The following is a 19,305-nucleotide window of genomic DNA, read 5'->3' as shown; positions in this document are numbered from 1 at the left end:
GAACCCCATAAACATATATAATTAGCCAGGCATGGTGGCTCACGCCTGTAATCCCAGCACTTTGGGAGGCTGGGGTGGGCGGATCACTTGAGGTCAGGAGTTTGAGACTAGCCTGGCCAACATGGTGAAACCCTGTCTCTACAAAAAATACAGAAATTAGTTGGGGGTGGTGGCTGGTGCCTGTAATCCCAGCTACTCAGGAGGCTGAGGCAGGAGAATTCCTTGAACCCAGGAGGCTGAGGTTGCAGTGAGCCGAGATCGTGCCACTGCACGCCAGCCTGGGCAACAGAGCAACTATATGTGTATATGTGTGTGTGTGTGTGTGTGTGTGTGTATTATATATAATTATAAATTATATATTTACAATAAGGTTACAATTTACAATAAAGTTTTAAAAGAACAACAAAAAATTAAATATGCCTCTATTGCTTGTACATTTTTCCACTTTTGATAGAAACATGGACATATTAAATATTTCACTTTTAACTCATTTTATTTCACTTTTAATATTCATCACAATAAATATCACAAATATTTCACTTTTAACTCTAGTATAAGAAAGTCAATAATGCAACAGTGATGATAAAGAGCAACTCTCACTTGGCTTCATGATCAGGGAGCAATAGGGAGTGGTGGGGACTGCGTTGAACTAAAGCATACAAGCCTTGTCTAAAGTGAACAGCCGCTCTCAGCCCTAGCTCATTAGTGCCACAGAGTCTACAGGCCTAGACCTGCTAATCTCCAGCATTTGCAAGAGACTCCTGGTAACTAGGATTTTAAAGTAACATTTCCTGGTTAAGAGTAGTGGCTGGGTGCAGTGGCTCACACCTATAATCTCAGCACTTTGGGAGGCCAAGGTGGGCAGATAACTTGAGGTCAAGAGTTTGGGACCAGCCTGGCCAACATGGTGAAACCCTGTCTCTACTAAATATACAAAAATGACCCGGGCATGGTGGTGCACATCTGTAATCCCAGCTGCTTGGGAGGCTCAGGCATGATCATTGCTTGAACCCGGGAGGTGGAGGTTGTGGTGAGCCGAGATTGCGCCACTGCACTCCAGCCTGGGTGACAGAGTGAGACTCCATCTAAAAAATAAAAAAAATTAAAAAATGTTGGCAACTAGCACAAAATTCTTCAAAATCTTGTGGGCTAAACAGGCCAAGCAATTAACCTTAGAAGATGGAGGGTCTCAACTTATCAGAACAGATGGGTGTCCAGTGAAGACACAGGCTGATGACAGAGACAGCTGCCCAAGTCGGATATGTATGTAGCATTCTCAGCTCTGCAGGGAAACCAGGTAGGGCTCTGGCTAAATTCAACCTCAGAAAAATGAAGTCTATTTTTTAGTGTCACAGAAAATACTTGACTTGGCAACATAATGTGGAACATCAGTATTTGAAACACAGAGAGAAGGCTGGGTACAGTGGCTTACGCCCACAATCCCAGCACTTTGGGAGGCTAGGATGAGAGGATCGCTTGAGCCCAGGAGTTTGACGTCAGCCTGGGCAACATAGTGAGACACTGTCTCAAAAAAATTTTTTTTAAAAACTAGCTTGTTATCATGATGTGCACCTGTAGTCCCAGCTCCTCAGGAGGCTGAGGGAAGAGGATCACTTGATGCTGGAGTTTGAGGCTTCAGGGAGCCATGATCACGCCACTGCACTCCAGCCTGGGTAACGGAGAAAGACCCTGTCTCAGAAAATAATAAATAGACTGGGCGCAGTGGCTGGCACCTGTAATCCCAGCATTTTGGGAGGACGAGATGGGCAGTTGGCTTGAGCCCAGGATTTTGAGATCGGCCAGGGCAACATAGCAAAACCCTGTCACTACACAAAATTTTAAAAACTAGCTGGGCATGGTTGTACTCATCTGTAGTCCCAGCTACTTGGGAGGCTGAGGCAGGAGGATCACTTGAGCCTGGGAGTTGGAGGCTGCCATGAGCTGTGATTGCATTCCCACCTGGGTGACAGAGTGAGACCCTGTTTCAAAAAAGTAATAATAATTTAAAAATTTTAAAAAAACACAAAGAGAAAATAAAAGGAAGACTAAAATAAAATAGCAGCAGCAAAAGTGGAAACTTTTGTCCATGAGAAAGTAAATCTGAGTCCGAGAAAGCCCGTGCCTCTAGATAGAGCATAGCTGAAGTGATACTGGCCTGGTAAGGAGCACCAAGAGCTTCAAGATTAGCCCAGCACAGACACCCCAGACCTGAGGCTTTGGCTTCACAGACTTGTACCTAGGAAGGAATTGCCATTAAACGAGCCCCAAACATCTTTGTGGTATATATGGTAATGTAATCTGTTCTGTCTATTAAGTTTACTTGTATGTACTGTGAACATGTTGGGTAAGCCTGTAAACAGTTTGTCCATTGTGTTGCTTGGTTCTTCTCATCTAATTCCTTTGTATGTCCCTAAAGAACTCCATTCAGCATTGAAGCAGAAATATCCAAACCCTTCTGAATGCAAACATTTACAATGCTGGGGCTATTTCCATGATAGACACCTCCAGCTATTCGCTGCAGACTGGTTTGAAGATCGGAGGTGTCCCTTTGAGTTGTACCCCTGAGGTCACTGGGGTCAATAGAGAGAGAGAAGTAAGGAAGTTTGAGATGTTAAGTCCACATAATCTGATTTCTGGTCTCACCACTGCACTGATACTGTTTCCAATAAGGTCACTCGACCCCAACCCAGGGAAGCCCACCAGGTAGCTCTCAGCCCTCTGTTTCCATCTGAACTTGCAGCAGCTTCTGTCAACACTGACCACTTCCTCCTCCCATGATGCCCCCATAGAGCCTGTTCTTCTGTCTTCTCTCTTATCTTAAGGGGCCTTCTTCCCTTTCCCCTTTTGTGTTTCCTCCTCATCAACCACACATCTAGGTGGGAGGGTTCTTTAGACGGCTTTCTCATCTCACTCTCGCTCCTCCGGGGCAATCTCCTCCCTCTGCCTATGGCTTCGCTTACACACATGCGGACTCCCTGGCTTTTATCTTCAGCTCAGACTCTGGCTGACGTAACAACTCCACTTTGGTGTCTCAGATCCCCACCAATTCAATGAGACAAAGCTAGTGACTTCTTTCCCCCAGTCTCACTCCCCCTCTCTGGGATGGCATCATCATCTACCCCAGTGTGTAAACCTTTGTGTCATTTTTGACACTTCCTTCTCCCCTGTCCCTCACCTCCAGCCGATCACCACATCCTGATTATTCTGATAACAAAATACATCTCAAGACAAAGGTTCTCACCAACTCCCCTGCCTCTGCTCTGCTCCAGGTCACCACAATCTCAACTATCAACAGCCACTTCATCCATTTCGCCTCCTCCAAGCCATTCTATATCCTGCTGCTGCAGGCAGCTTTTAAGAGCCCCATGGTATCATATCACGTCTTGCTGAAATTCCTTCTAGTGGCTTCACATCGCACTAGGATAGAGTGTGAATTGCTTGGCAGGGCCTGCAAGGCCCTGTAGGATCTGCCTTCTGACACTCTGGCTGGCCTTGATTCCATGAGCTTCACCCACCAGCCACACTGTCTTTCAGTTGCTGAAGTGACCCAAGTTCTCTCCTGGCTCAGGGCCAGTCACTGCCTGGAAAGCTGCCATCCGTGCCTTTACCACCACCCCTGCCCTTGGTCTGGTCAGACCTTTACCCTCTAGACTCAGCTCAAGGTCACTTCCTCAGGGCCAGTTTCTCTGAGACAGCCTAATTTCATAGATTATTTATGGCACTTCTTTGTTTAATGCCTGAGTCCTCTGTCTCATTCACCAATGCCTGATGCAGCATAGGTGCTTATATTAGTCAGGGTTCTCGAGAGGGACAGAACTAATAAGATAAATGTATATATGAAGGGGAGCTTATTAGAAGAATTGGCTCACACAATCACAGGATGAAGTCCCACAACAGGCCGTCTGCAAGCTGAGGAGCGGGGAAGCCAGTCCGAGTCCCAAAACCTCAAAAGTAGGGAAGTCATCAGTGTACCCTTCTGTCTGTGGCCAAAGACCTAGAGCCCATGGCAAACCACTGTATAAGTCCAAGAGTGCAAAAGCTGAAGAACTTGGAGTCTAATGTTCGAGGGCAGGAAGCATCCAGCACGGTAGAAGGATAAAGGCCAGAAGACTCAGCAAGTCAAGTCCTTCCAACTTCTGCCTGCATTATTCTAGCTGTGCTGGCAGCTGATTGGATGGTGCCCACCCTCATGGATGGTGCCCACCCAGATTGAGGGTAGGTCTGTCCCTCCTAGTCCTCTGACTCAAATGTTAATCTCCTTTGGCAACACCCTCACAGACACACCCAGAAACAGTACTTTGCATCCTTCAATCCAATCAAGTTGGCACTCAGTATTAACCATCCCAGTGCTCTAGGGATATTTGTTGAATGTATGAACACAGCCGGACGGGGACTGGCTTCATAAGGGTGCTGTGCCAGACCTCATATCTGCTGCTCTGGAGTATTTTCAGGTCACCTGGAATCCTGGCAACCTAGTGAAAGTTAATAATTTATTTAAAAATATTTATAATTTAATATGTATAACCCCTAGGATTTGTATTAATGATCATCTTTCTATATTACAATTATTCTAAAAACAGGTTGAGAGATAAGTTATCAGCTGTTTGCAATTATTTGAAGATAATCTCATGGAGGAAGATGAGAGAGACAAGTTACACCTTCCTGTGTTGCCAGAGGCACTGTAATCCCTCAAAGGAAGCAATTTGGCAATATATATCACAAGCCTTAAATTGTCTATATGCTCCTTAAAGCTGGCTATAATATGGTAAAAATACTTTCTCCTGGCCAAGGGATAAATATGCACAATCCTTTTGGAAAGCAATTTGACTGTATCTAGTTAGAGCCATAAAGCTATATTTCTGGGGCTCTAGATGGTGTCCAGTTAACTTCAGGTCATTTTCAGTTAATGAGTCATTAACTTAATGGCCACTTCCTCAAAGAGATTTTCCCTGAACCACACCTCACCCTCAAACCAGGTACTCTTTACCTCATTTTTATAGCATTTATCATATCTGTAGTGATTTCTCCAACATCTGTCTCCTTTCCTAGGTTCTAAGCCCCAGGCGGGTAGGGGCAGTACATGCTTTATTTGTCTTTATGTCCTTAGGGCTAACACAGTGCCATATGCACCTTAAGATCTATAAATAATTGTTGAACAAAATGAATAGAGAAAAATCATTCTAAATAAAAATAAATTTAACCCAAAGGTAACAATATCAATAATTAACGTTTATAGAGAGGTTAATATTTACCTGACCCTGTTGTATGTGCCTGTGTGAAATGGGCACTACAGCCCTTGCACTTCTCTTACAGATGGAAAACTGAGGCCTAGGGAACTTAACTAACTTGGTCCAAGTGAGGCAACCAGCTAATAAGTTGTTTATCAAAACCTTATTTATGATAGCGAAAAATTGGAAAGAACCTATGTGTTATTTGAATATTTAATACATGCAGTTATCAGAAACTCAGTTTTCCTTCCTTTTTTAAATAGACAGATTTATTTATTTTTTATTTTATTTTATTTTTTTTTCGAGACAGAGTTTTGCTCTGTTGCCCAGGCTGGAGTGCGGTGGCACAATCTGGACTCACTGCAACCTCTGCCTCCTGGGTTCAAGTGATTCTCATGCCTCAGTCTCCTGAGTAGCTGGGATTACAGGTGTGTGCTGCCACAACCAGCTAATTTTTGTAGTTTTAGTAGAGACAGAGTTTCACCACGTTGCCCAGGCTGGTCTTGAACTTCTAAGCTCAGGCATCCGCCTGCCTTGGCCCCCAAAGTGCTGGAATTACAGGTGTGAGTCACCACACCTGGCTAAGAACTTTGGTTTTCAAAAGATGTATGGTAGCATAGCAAGATGGGTGCAATATAATAGTTACTGGTCCCATTCAGACAAATGGATATGGCTGTGACAGTGTCCTTTACTGGCACAGTGCTACTCCTTGCTTGGGTGCCAAGGTCATAGCTCTTGCAGTGCATACCAGCTGTGTCAGGGTGGGGCAGAGGAAGCTGAACAGAGAAAGTAACATCTGGAGGTAGGGAGTGCTTTAGAGACAGGAAACTGAACACGTCCTGAAATGAGAGGGAGTGTGAGCCTTCTAGGAAGTGAGAGAAATTCAGTGGGTTCAGAAGGAAGTTATCAGCGATGAGGCTGGAGAGGTAAGCAGAGGCCAAATGGAGAGGACCTTTGGGCCTTGTCCTGGGGCAGCAGTGTCCTGCTGTGATCACTGCAGGATTGGACGTGGCAAGTGGGAGGCACCAACCTTGGCATTCAGAGAAGATCGAGGGATTTGTTTGGGTAGAATTGATGCATTTCTACTTTTGTTAGAAGAGCCGGCTGGAGACATGAAGACTAAATATGGAATGTGGAAAATGGAAAGAGAATTCTAAGATTCAAAGTCTTGGCCTCAATATCACATCCTGTCAAGGGAGCAAATAGTGTGAAAATGAAAGTAAACCCTAAGGATGATTATTTTTCAGTCTGAAAGAAAACCTCTGCTTTCTGCGAATTCTGTCATAAAGTTAGCATTTAGCCCCTTTTAACCTGGTTTTTGCTCTCTGTTTGAGACGTCTTAATCAATCCAGTTCAGAGGTTTAAGACATTAATCAGTTATATTCTACTGTGTTTGGAGAATGTTAGTTCAGGCTAAGGGTTTTTCAGGTATGATAACAAATGTAGCATTTTATAACTTGGAGCGCCCTCAGTTCTAAGATCCAAAGGTGATTAATGGGCTGCTCTGTTTCAATGGTGGTGGTGCCCCCTCCAAACTTCATGTTGAAACTTCACCCCCAGTGCAACTGTATTAAGAGGTGTGGCCGTTGGGAGGCAGAGCCCTTATGAATGGGATTAGCACCCCCATAAAGAGCTCAAGGTTGAGGGGGGTGCTCTCTTGCCCTTCTGCCTTCTGCCATGTGAGGACAAAGCAACAAGGTGCCATTTTGGAAGCAGAGAGCAGCCCTCAGCAGACACCGATGCCAGCACCTGAAACTTGGATTTCCCAGCATGCGGAACTGTAAGAAAAAACATTCTGTTCTTTATAAATTACCCGGTCTCAGGTATTTTGTTATAGCAGCACAAATGGACGAAGACATGGGCTTTAGAAATGTCTTGAATGTTTTATACTTGTTCATCAAGTATAATATCTGGAGCAGGAATTTCACATCTTGAAAATACAGAGGGATTTTACAGAGAAAATGAGAAAAGAAAAAAGAACTGTCTTCTTTAGTATCTCCTCGCGGGCTGCTTTTACTGTCACTGCCCACATACATGTGCTACAGCATGCAGTTCAAGAACTTCTATTTTCCTCCTCCTACCTTTTATTACTTATGGAGTGCTTGCTTGTCTGTGATTAATACCTCTGGATACACATTGAATCACCTGGGGAATGTAGGTGAAACAAAACAAAACAAAACATATGCCTGGCTCATTCCTGCAACCAAAGAATTGAAAGTAGAGTCTCAAAAACATATTTGTACATTCATGCTCACAGCAGCATTATTCACAATAGCTCAAAGGTGGAAGCAAGCCATGGCCATAGATCAAAAGATGGATAGATAAGCAAAATGTGGTATATTCATACAATGGGATATTATTCATGCTCAACCTTGCTACCACCTGGGTGAGCCTTGAGGACATAACGTTAAGTGAAATAAGCCAATCTCTCTCACACACACACACACACACACACATACACACAGTACTCTATCATTCCACCTGTAGGAGGTACCTAGTCAAAAATCAGAAAGTGGAGGCTGGGCGTGGTGGCTCATGGCTGGGCGCGATGGCTCAAGTCTATAATTCCGGCACTTTGGGAAGCTGAGGCAGGTGGGTCACCTGAGGTCAGGAGTTCGAGACCAGCCTGGTCAACATGGCGAAACCCTGTCTCTACTCAAAGTACAAAATTAGCTGGACATGGTGGTGTGCACCTGTAGTCGCAGCTATTCAGGAAGCTGAGGCAAGAGAATCTCTTGAACCCGGGAGGCGGAGTTTGCAGTGAGCTGAGATCTTGCCACTGCACTCCAGCCTGGGCAATAGAGTGAGACTCCCGTCTCAAAAAATATATGTAATAAATAAAATTAAAATAAATAAATAAATAAATAAATAGGAAGTGGAATGGTGTTTGGCAGGGACTGGGGGGAGGAAGGAATGGGGAGTTAACGGGGGAAACTTAATGCGATAAAGCAGCACTTGATTGTAAAATTCTTACGGAAAATTATCTGGTGGCACTATCAAAGAATATTTGGAAAAAGAGGAGCAATCCACCAACTGTTAAACTGTACAACAGTAGGTAAAATGCACTGTAATTGTGATCTGATAGTGAATGGGCACTGCAGAAGGGACTCCATGATTGATATGTTTTCCTGTGACTTTTTTGGTCTTTCTTAGTGTAAGTCTCTTATTTTCATCTGCAGAAAAAAAGAGACCAGTGCCTAGTTGTAGTGTTTCTGATAGGATTATGTCCAGAAAGGGCCAGGAAGCTAGGTACAAGATTTATCTCTGCCAAAGCTCACATTCACTCCTGGGTTTTTTTTTTTTTTTTTCCCCTAGACACACATTTTCAGGCACATCTAATTGGAGAGTAAATAATGACGGAATGCCTGTTATGTACAGGGCCTGGCGCTGGAAGTACACCACCACAATTTTGATAAACAGAAGAACGTAGACCCTGATGCCGTCGTTCGTATATTCTATTGAATTTATCTATCGTAGCTATTGATACCAGAGGACACTAAACAATTAACTGGACAATAATTACTAAGGATTACATATTATTTATTAATTACTTAGTAATTCTGAAAGAGTCATACTTCAGGGGGGCTTTTAGACATACAAGGCACTGAACTAGTTTGAGGAGATTAATGGAGACCCTAGGAAGGGACATTTGATCTGAACCTTGAAAGCTGAGTTTGTATTACCATCTCCCATCTGTCTTCATTCTTTTTTATTTTCTAGCCTTCTTATACCTCTCTTTGCCCTCACCAACCACCTGGGTTATAATGATCTTTCACTTACAAGCTACTGAGATATAGCTTGTAAAGAGTGGTAAGATGATACTGTTTACAGCTTCCTTCAATCCAAGAATGAAACTCTTAAAGGACAAACAACTTACTTTTTATTGGATCAAGATTAGAGAAAGCTGTCTTTCACAAGTCAAATTTAGTACCTTGTTTTTTTGTGTTTTCAGCAACTCAAGCATCCCAATCTTGTCAACCTCCTGGAAGTCTTCAGGAGGAAACGGAGGCTTCACCTGGTGTTTGAATATTGTGACCACACAGTTCTCCATGAGTTGGACAGATACCAAAGAGGGTGAGTGATCCATCCCTTACAAACAAAACAGAGACACACTGGGATTTGTCAGTGAAAAGTGGCAATGATTCTTTTTAAGACTAGGTAAGGCCAGGGGTGGTGGCTCATGCCTGCAATCCTAGCACTTTGGGAGGCTGAGATGGGTGGATCATCTGAGGTCAGGAGCTCAAGACCAGCCTGGTCAACATAGTGAAACCCTATATCTACTAAAAACACAAAAATTAGCTGGGCATGGTGGTGGGTGCCTGTAATCTCAGCTAGTCTGGAGGCTGAGGCATGAGAATCGCTTGAACCTGGGAGGCAGAGGTTGCAGTGAGCCGAGATTGCGCCATTGCACTCTAGCCTGGGCAACAGAGCAAGACTCTGTCTGAAAAAAAAAAAAAAAGACTAGATAAAAATAGCCAGTGTTTGTACAATATACTCTGCTGCTGAAGTGGACAGCAGAAAAATTACCGAAAATGTTAACAAAAGAGATAATAAATAGTCATTTTAATGAAGAAACCAGCAGAAGCATCATTAGATTGAACTTGATTTCTTTGGTACTTTATCTCTGCATAGAAGTGATCTCAGTCTCTAAGAAAAGGAAGGATATTAGTTAGTCTGTGCCTGACCAGGGAGGTAGAAGGGCTTGGAGATTGAAAGGAAGATTCCAAAAGCAATGGCTACTAGGAAGTTTGAGACTAAAACAAACATAGTATTTCATCAGAAACAATCTGGGTGTCTAGTCTGCTGTATTACTCAGGATTTCTTTGGTTTCAAGTGACAAAAACCCAACTGAAGCAAGCATAGGTGAAAAGCAATTGTGTTGTGACTGTAACTGGGAAGGGTGGGAGTGACTCTGGGGGCTCAGCTGATCTTACCACACATCTCTCTCTAGCATATGCAACATCTTTGCATGCATTGGAAGAATACTTGGCCAACAGACAGAGGCTTTGTCCGAGAAAAAGAAAAAAGGAGGAGGGGGTCCCTTCCTGCAGTTGAGGGCAGCCTCTTGCAGGGTAAGAAGACTGGATTCCAGCTCCCACCCACTCCTCAGCTGGGTGTTTTTAGGCAGGGCAGCATAGGTAGTGGCTGTTCTTTCTCTGACTCTCTCCCAGCCCTAGTTCTTTTTCATTGTGCCTTGCAAATAAGCTTCCCTTATGTGGTGGATTTGGGAGGGCATGTGGGTGGCATGGGATGGAAGGAGTTTGGAAGGGAAAAGTACAAAATAGAAAGCATGGCCACAGGCTTATATCAATCAATATAGCTGTTCTAGAAAAAAAGAAGTTCTAGAAGAAGGTAGCATCTGCACATTAAGTCCAGTGGAACTCCGATTGGCTAAGCTCAGGTGACGCAACTGTCCGTGGGGCCAGTTACTGTGGCTAGAGGAAGAGGACGGAATGATTAGCAGGTCCTGGGAGATACTATTCAAAGAGGGTTTCATGGTGAAAGTGGCCTTGGAGTTGAAAGGGGAGGAGACTTTAGATAAGGTAACCAGGGATGAAAAATATCCCATCCTTTCCTTTTTTGGCTGTGTTCCTGGGAGCCCAACTTTGGCTGGGGACAATATGAAGAGTGGATTATAGATTAGAGCCACAGAATGGTGTCCCATCCCATGGAATGTGAATGGCTCCCATTCACACTTCAGTGGCTGGAGGCTGAGGCTCCTCCAACAACTCTTTCAAGTCTTTGCCAGGGGCTTGCTCTGCCACGTGGTGATGGTTATATATGATCTGCCGTGACCTTCAGGCAAACAGAATGGAAGTGGCTTGTGGTTTGATAGTGACCATAGCACAGACTTTTCATGTTTCAGAATGTTAATTTACATAGCCAGAGAGAGCCAAGAGGACAGACACCTCCCTTCAGAAAGTCATTGATACAGAGAAATTATGTTTTCAAAGGAGAAAACATTTCATATGTTGATATTTGATCTTTTGACGACTTGCAAGTGACACTTCAATTAAACTTATTAATATAAGTTACTCATGGCTATGTGGTAGCAGAGGGATGTTACAAGGAATTTGATTAACCATGTTGAGTGACTTGGGAACACTGATTTGTGGGAGTCAAAAGCAATGGAAGTCAGCTCTTTTTTTTGGCATATAGTTTGAGCAGAATAAAAAGGGTGATTACAGTTTGAAAGCAGATTTTTAAAAACTCCACTGGCTAAAATATGTTATATATGTTCCAGGAAACAGAAAATGCTTTAATATGGGAGTGGGAGAAAACAGAAAGACCTGTAGGTAAATGTGTGGTTAATTAGAAGCAACCTCATTTCCAAATGGTAAAATGCTATGGTTTGCCAAATATAAGATTTACTTAAGGAAATCTTAAGGAAATCAAATATGAGATTTCCTTAAGGAAATCAGCCCCCGACAGACCTCAGTGTGCATTGTTCCCCTCCAAGTGTCCATATGTTCTCATTGTTCAGCTCCCACTTATAAGTGAGAACATGTGGTGTTTGGTTTTCTGTTCCTGCATTAGTTTGCTGAGGATAACAGCTTCCAGCTCCGTCCATGTCCCTGCAAAGGACATGATCTCATTCCTTTTTCTGGCTGCATAGTATTCCATGGTATGTATGCACCACATTTTCTTTATCCAGTCTCTCATCATATGAAAACTTTTTAATTTAGAGACATCATACTATAAAATAAAATTTTGTGAGCACATTCACAGTAAAGGTGAGTTAGCATTATCTGTGTGACCTTGGGCAAATTGCTTACAGGTGTCTTCACCTGTAAAAATGAGAGTTTAGGACTAGGTAAAGTTTAAGGGGACTTCTAGCTGTATAATGCTATGAATTGGTGATCAAGTACCCTAGGGGTCAGAAGACTTTGGTTATCTTACAGTTTCATATTTGATCTATTAGGCAATATCAACAAAGGATAAGCTACTGATGCTGGTGTTGCCAGGTTGGGTTACCAGCCTGCTTGGTGCCAGGTGGGGTCCCCTTAGGTTAGTATACTCACCCTCAGAATGCCCTGTGATCACTTCTTATATTTCTAAGTACAGATTTCTAAAATACAAAGTTGAGCATGCCACCCTCTACACAGAATCCTTTAATAGCTCCCCAAAGCTTACCGGTATGGGGAAATGCCCCCAGCATGAGATACAAGATCTTACTCCACCACCCCACTCCCCACCAGTTTGCACATAATACATGGCCCGTCCTACCAAATTGCTTGCATTCTAGGGTTCAGGACATGCTGTTTGCTTAGCAAGCATGGGTTTCCCTACTTTCTCTACTCTGCCTGGAAAACTCCTGCTGTCCTTACAGCTCACATATGACTCCTTTATGATGCCTGCCAGCACACTGGCCTCTATAACATCTTCTGGGATTTTTTATTTACATATCCCATTTGCCTAGTAAACTATACAATCCGCAAGGGCAAGAGCTGGGCCTTCCTCACCTGTGTATTCTCAGTGTCTTCTAGCTGCATATTTGGCACTTGGTACATACTCAGTACTTGTAGAATGACTGAATCAGCAAACCAATAAATTGATAGTTACAAAATGATTTTAAAGAAGAAGAATCATAACAAGATTTGGATTTTCATTTTAAAAGTTACTTTGATTTAAAATTTCTAAAGCCTAATATTGTCAAAAGAGATTACAAAGCACACTGCTGGAGCAACCTGTCCAGAAGGCAATTTGGCAATCAGTGTATGGTATTAAAAGTCTTAGAGGCATTATCTTAAACCCAGCAAGTCTACTTTGAATGATTTACCATAAGAAAATATTTGAATATATGTGCAAAAACTTAGTTACAAAAGTATTTATTGTTATGGGATATTTTTAAGTATTGTTGATAAAGAAAAAATTGCCATCAACTGAAATATCCAACAATAGAAAATTAGTTAAGTAAATTATGATAAAGTTTTATGATAGAATACAGTGAACCCATTAAGAATAATGCTTATATTAATAGATAAAACATATATTGACATAGGAAAAAGTTCATGAGTGCTTGTCAAATGAAAAAAATACTATAATAAAAATACATATCATTTCATTTTCATAGAATTTATATGTAGATGGGAAAAAAGTAGTAAATCTGAACATTACTAGTGATTAGTTATGATTGTTATTGATATTTTTCATTTTATTTGTGCTTTTATATTTTTCATGTTTAATTTATTACTATAGTAATGTTTTAATTTTTAATTATTAAAAATAATTCTTGCCAAATCAGACTCAAAGACTTCTCATTTGAACCTGAAATGGACACTAATTCATCTTCTTATTAACATGCTTGTAACTTCTGGTACTCCCTTGGAAAGCTTTTGGAGAAGATCCAACTTCATGTTGCTACTAACACAAGCAAGTTTACACCACAAGATATGTATCCTGTTACAGTAACATGAATACATGTCAATTCTAATTCCCAGTGCTTAGGTTTATGTTTTCATAATTGTCCCCAATCACAACCATTTCTTGTCTTATATAGAACTTAAAAAGCTTTGAATCTATTATTCTATAAATGATTGATCTCCCTGTGTCAAAGTTTTACAAATAACTGGTTTGGATGTTTTCTCCTCATTTTTCTGCCTACCTGTATGTTCAGCCAGACATAAGACTTCATTGATTCTTTCCTGCACAGATTTAATTACCACCAGTTCCTTCTCTGAATAACATAGTTTATTCAAGGAACATCTCCTGGGTAATGTACATTACTGCAAGTTTTCAGTTTCTGACAATGAAATTCCAGAAATGTTATCTTTTATAGATTAAAAATGATATGTTGTTTGTTGCAAATTTTTAAAGCAACACAGACATTGAAATGAAGGGCTGGGGGCGGTGGCTCACACCTGTAATCCCAGCACTTTGGGAGGCTGAGGTAGGCGGATCACTTAAGGTCAGGAGTTCAAGACCAGCCTGGTCAACATGGTGAAACCCCGTCTCTACTAAAAATACAAAAATTAGCTTGGCGTTGTGGTGGGCGCCTGTAATCCTAGCTACTCGGGAGGCTGAGGCAGGAGAACTGCTTGCATCTGGGAGGCAGAGGTGGCAGTAAACTGAGATAGCACCACTGCATTCCAGCCTGGGTGACAAGAGCAAAACTCCATCTTAAAAAAAAAAAAAAAAAAAAAAAAAAATTTGAAATGAATAAAATCAATAGCTTTACATACTGTTCTGCATTTATTTTGTTTTTTATTTAGTTAAATAAATTAGTTAATTTTAGAAACAGGGTCTTGTTGCTATGCTGCTCAGGCTAAACCTCAACTCCTGGCTCAAGCAATCCTCCTGTTCCAGCCTCCTGAGTAGCTGGGACTACAGGTGTCTGCCACCACACCAGGCTGCATTTTTAAAAAATGTACTCTGAAGCTTTCTCCCTATCTGTGCATATCTACCTTTATATTTTAAAAATGGCTGTGTAGAATTCCATTGTATGAATATACCATGATTTCTTAGTTCAATCTCCTGTTGATAAATACTTAGATTGTTTCCAGTTATTTTCTATTACTAACCATGCTACAGTGAACAACCATTTTTGTAAATATTTTTTTAGGATAAATTCCTAGTAATATATTCTTTTTTTACAAGAGCTTGGCCAGACCCCCAGCCCTTCCCATCTTTGTGATAGCCTTGTGTACAAATGAAGTCTTGATGAATGCCAACTGTTTGATGATCTGTGTCACAAATATTAGACAAGCAGCAGTGGAAAGAATGACTTCTGTAATTGAGAATGCTAGAAAGAGATACATGTTATTTCTTCATCATCTTGGAAGAATTTCACATTTCTGAAGAATTTTTAAAAATCGGTTTGATGTCTTCACTTTCATATAGTAGTCGCTTACATTTCTCTCTGTCCAATTCTGTTATTAGGACATTAGGGTCACAATACAGCCTCCCCTAAAAACTTGGAGAGACAGAGATTGCTCTCTGAAAGTTATTTTGTGAAACGAACACATAATGCATCAGGGCAGAGATATGTAAAGCAACCTTAAAGAGACAGAATGACTGCTAGGCTTGTTAGATTTGACTGACTCTATGTTTTATCTAATGATAAATTCTTCCTGATGTGCAGATGGATGCAGTTAAGCGCTCTCAGTTTAACAGCAATAACCTGTCAAATTGCCAACTTTCCCTCATCCAAATTCTTTGCTCATCATTCTGATTATAACTTGACTTTATGAAACTGTCTACAAAGAAAGCATGAGCTAGTACTCAGAATTTGGGCACGGGTGAATATGATGGCACTCTAGTTTTATATGTCAGGCTAGTTAATTTGTTTAATGTTCACTTGCCCCTTTGAAATGGATACTGTCTTGGTATGCTGACAAAATTGAGTGTCTGTGTCTGCAAGCCTGAAGACGGTGAAGGCAGCCAAGCTTTTCCAAACGAAGCACCACATTCTCTGTGTTCTGTGATGAGATGACTGTTTTTCCCCTCAATTCTATTCTTCGCTTAATATTCTTTTCTATGTATTTTCTATATATGTTGCATTATAATCTTTAGATCTATTGTCAATGACTATAAAATATTGCATTAAGTTTATTATGTCTCACCATTCCTCTTTGGTTGGATACTGAGGTCATTTTCAGTGTTTGGTTTGATAATGATTCTGGTATAAAATTTTCCTACAAATAGATTTTTCTTCTTTTGTAATTTTCCTTTCAAAGTTCTCAAAGTGGTACTCTTGAGTTGTAAATTTTGCCAAATAGAACCAATTTACTTTCTCACCAAAGATATGGATTTTTATATATATATATTTTCCTTATAGTCATGCTACCTTAGGTTCTATTATTAAAATATTTGATGGATGAATTCTATCAAACATATAAGGAAGAAATAATAGTAACCCTACCCAAACTCTTTCAGAAAATATGAGAAGGAACATTTCCCAAATCATTTTATGAGGTCACTATATGCTGATGCCAAAACCAGACAGACATTTCTAGAAAAGAAAATGACAGATGAATATTACTCAAGAATTTAGGTAAAAAACCCTTAGCAAAATTATTAGCAAATCAAATCCAGCAGTATAATGTAATATAAAAGAGTGATTAATATATCTCAAAATATCAATTTTTAGACATCAAAGGCTTTCTATTATGACAGATGAAAATTTAGCTCCCTGAAATCACTATCCCCTCTGCTTCCTGTTCTAATCCTCCAAAATAGTTACATTAATGCTCACTGTTCCCATTATTGTGCCTATGTAAATATTACTTATAGCTGAGCATTGTACCATACTATGGCTTCCTTTTCTACTTTTTCCTCAAATTAACACTTGTCTTATTTTAAAATGTGCCTAACATTCTTTAATCCTGTTGTTAATTCCCTCCCCTCACCATTTTTGGGTTTTTTTTCTCTCTCTTTTTTTTTTTCTTTTTTTTCGAGACAAGGCCTCACTCTGTCACCCAGGTTGGAGTGCAGTGGCCCAATCATAGCTCACTGCAACCTCCACCTCCCAGACTCAAGAAATCCTCCCACCTCGGCCTTCTAAATAGCTGGGACTATAGGTGCCTGCCACCATGCTTGGCTAATTTTTTGTATTTTTTGTAGAGATGGGGTATTACCATGTTGCCCAGGCTGGTCTCAAACTCCTGGGCTCAAGCAATCTGCTCACCTCAGCTTCCCAAAGTGCTGGGATTATAGGCATGAGCCACTCACTGTGCCCCACCCCCACTCATTTTAATAGCCTCTCAATGTACATTTTCACAGGATAGTTACATCAGGTAATCTGTTAGTTCCATTTTTTTCTTGGTAATGTCTGACCTTTAAGCCTCCTTCCCCTTCTGTCTGGCTTGTTGTACTCAAGACCTGCTGTCCAGCTGTGTCCCTTGGATTTCCCTTTGCCATTGTCCTTGTAATTCCTGCTGCATTTCTCTGTGGTCAGATTCATTACTTCCTGGATTTCTTGTCTTCCTGTTTCTGGGTTTACTTGCTTATTTTGACCAAGTACATCCATCTCTAACTGGTTAAAAAATGATATAATCACACAGAAATCTAGACCCCAGGGATTTCAAATGACACCACCCCCTCCCCCCGGCCCACACCCTTCCTTAAAATCAAGCAGTTGGGAGCCCTTTATGTTCCTGAGGGGTGAAATAAAATGCCCAGAGCAGGCAGGAAGAATGCCACGAGGTCACACCAGTGGAGATCTCAGCAGTGTGCCTGTTCTCCACATCTTCCCAATAGCGAAAGATGGATTCCATTCCACCCTCCCCAGAAGGAGTGCCTCTGGGGAGCTGGGCAACAGCCCAGTGGCCTCTGGAGGGGCAACTGGAGCTCTCAACAACGCAACTGAACTGAAGACCTCAAGGAAGACCACCTGACTACCTATGGAAGTGCCTTCTTGAGCCCCTTCCATCTTGGTGTGGGACAGAAAGGAAAAGAAGGATCCTTGCTTGATTTTCTCATACCTTGCCCAGACTCTCATATCTAGGTCTGGGGAGCTGACATCTTCAGGAGTTTAAAGTCCATCAGACCAGGCCCAGCTGGCTGGGAGTCCAAAAGGCCTGAGCTGGATCCTGTCCCGCTCCCTTGGAGCACTATTTACTAGGAAGGAAAGCTGGGGATATACATGGCTCATCTAAAGTTCAATCACCTAATCCCATGGCAGAGAAGAACCAGGCCCAGGAGAAAAGCTCATGCCCCTTCTTCTCTCATAAGTTAAGGTTGAGCTTATGTATGATTACTCTGAAAGGAGAGCTTGCTTTTGAGCTTGAAGAGCTATTAAAGGGAGTAAAGAATGAGAGGGAATTGAGCCCCTTCTCTTCATGCCTGTTCTAGCCCTTCCCCACCCTGCCCTAGAGCTCAGCCACAATCACTATTTACCACCAATGTGGAAACAAATACCTTAAGGTGAAATGAGTTCCCTAGCCTTGCGGGCACAAGCTACAATTTTAAGAACATCTTCCTTAGGCCAGGCATAGTGGCTCATGTCTATAATCCCAGTGTTTTGGGAGGCCAATGCAGGAGAATCACTTGAACCCAGGAGTTCAAGACCAGCCTGGGCAACACAGTAAGACCCCCATCTCTACAAAAATTTAAGAAGTATTGGCCAAGTGCAGTGGCTCACGCCTGAAATCCCAGCACTTTGGGAGGCTGAGACGGGCAGATCACCTGAGGTTTGAGACCAACCTGGCCAACCATGGCCAACATGGTGAAACCCCATCTCTACTAAAAATACAAAAATTAGCTGGGTATGTGGACATATGCCTGTAATCTGAGCTACTCGGGCGGCTGAGGCAGGAGAATTGCTTGAACTCAGGAGGCGAAAGTTGCAGTGAGCCAAGACAGCACCACTGCACTCCAGCGTGGGTGACAGATGGAGACAACGTCTCAAAAAAAAACAAAAAAACAAAACAACAACAACAACAACAAAAAGACAAGAGAGAAGAACAAAGGACATCAAAACATCTGCCTAAGCCTGAAGGATCCAGCTAGTCACCCAGACTCTTCCAGAGCTGTTAAGTTGAATATATTCATATTTATTTGAGGTGGCATGAGGCAGAGGGCATGGCAATGACATCCCTCACTGTGCCTGAGTCTTGTGTCACACTGTCCTGTCCAGATGGGTTGCTTTTGCCACCTGGACTGCAGTTAGCCTGTCATCTCCCTCTGCCATCCTCCCAGAGACTCCTGCTGCTTCCTTCCTGCGTTGGGTCTCCATCCCATATAATCTTCTTTGTAATGGACTTCTCCTTTTTGGTGGACTGCATCCATGAGGGGCTTCTTGAGAAAGAGTAGATGAGAGGTACAGGAAGAAATAAGAAGTTGAGACCTTGCCCTTGCATGCTTTATTCCATCCTCACACTGGATTGGTATTTTGTTTGGGTATAGGCTTGTTTGTTGGTTTTGGTTGAAGATAATGTTCCTTCAAAATTTTGAAGTCATTATTTTAGTGTCTTCTATCTTCTAGTGCCAAGAAGCCTGATGCCATTCTATTTTCTGCTCTCTTTTGAAGTCCTGTTTCTTTTTCCAGAAACTTGTAGGAGCTTCTCTTTGTGCTCAGTATTCTTGATTATGAAACTCATGAGTGGGTCTTGATTTTCATCCATTATCCTGGCACTTG

The 19,305-nt window shown here is 41.8% G+C and overlaps 1 protein-coding gene across 3 annotated transcripts in view; it reads left to right on the top strand.

Annotated features, from left to right (window-relative positions):
- CDKL1 (cyclin dependent kinase like 1) overlaps window positions 1-19,305 on the top strand; it is a 68,828-nt gene that overhangs the window by 28,383 nt on the left and 21,140 nt on the right. For all 3 annotated transcript variants that reach the window (XM_037983940.2, XM_073010977.1, XM_007986636.3), the window contains exon 3: window positions 9,181-9,302. In XM_037983940.2, the coding sequence (XP_037839868.2) occupies window positions 9,181-9,302 (122 nt within the window). The remainder of the gene's footprint in view (window positions 1-9,180; window positions 9,303-19,305) is intronic.

The sequence above is a fragment of the Chlorocebus sabaeus genome, chromosome 24 (assembly GCF_047675955.1).
Source record: "Chlorocebus sabaeus isolate Y175 chromosome 24, mChlSab1.0.hap1, whole genome shotgun sequence".
Taxonomy (NCBI): Eukaryota; Metazoa; Chordata; class Mammalia; order Primates; family Cercopithecidae; genus Chlorocebus; species Chlorocebus sabaeus.
Note: the sequence above shows the minus strand (reverse complement) of the source record. Positions and strands in the feature narration are given on the sequence as shown.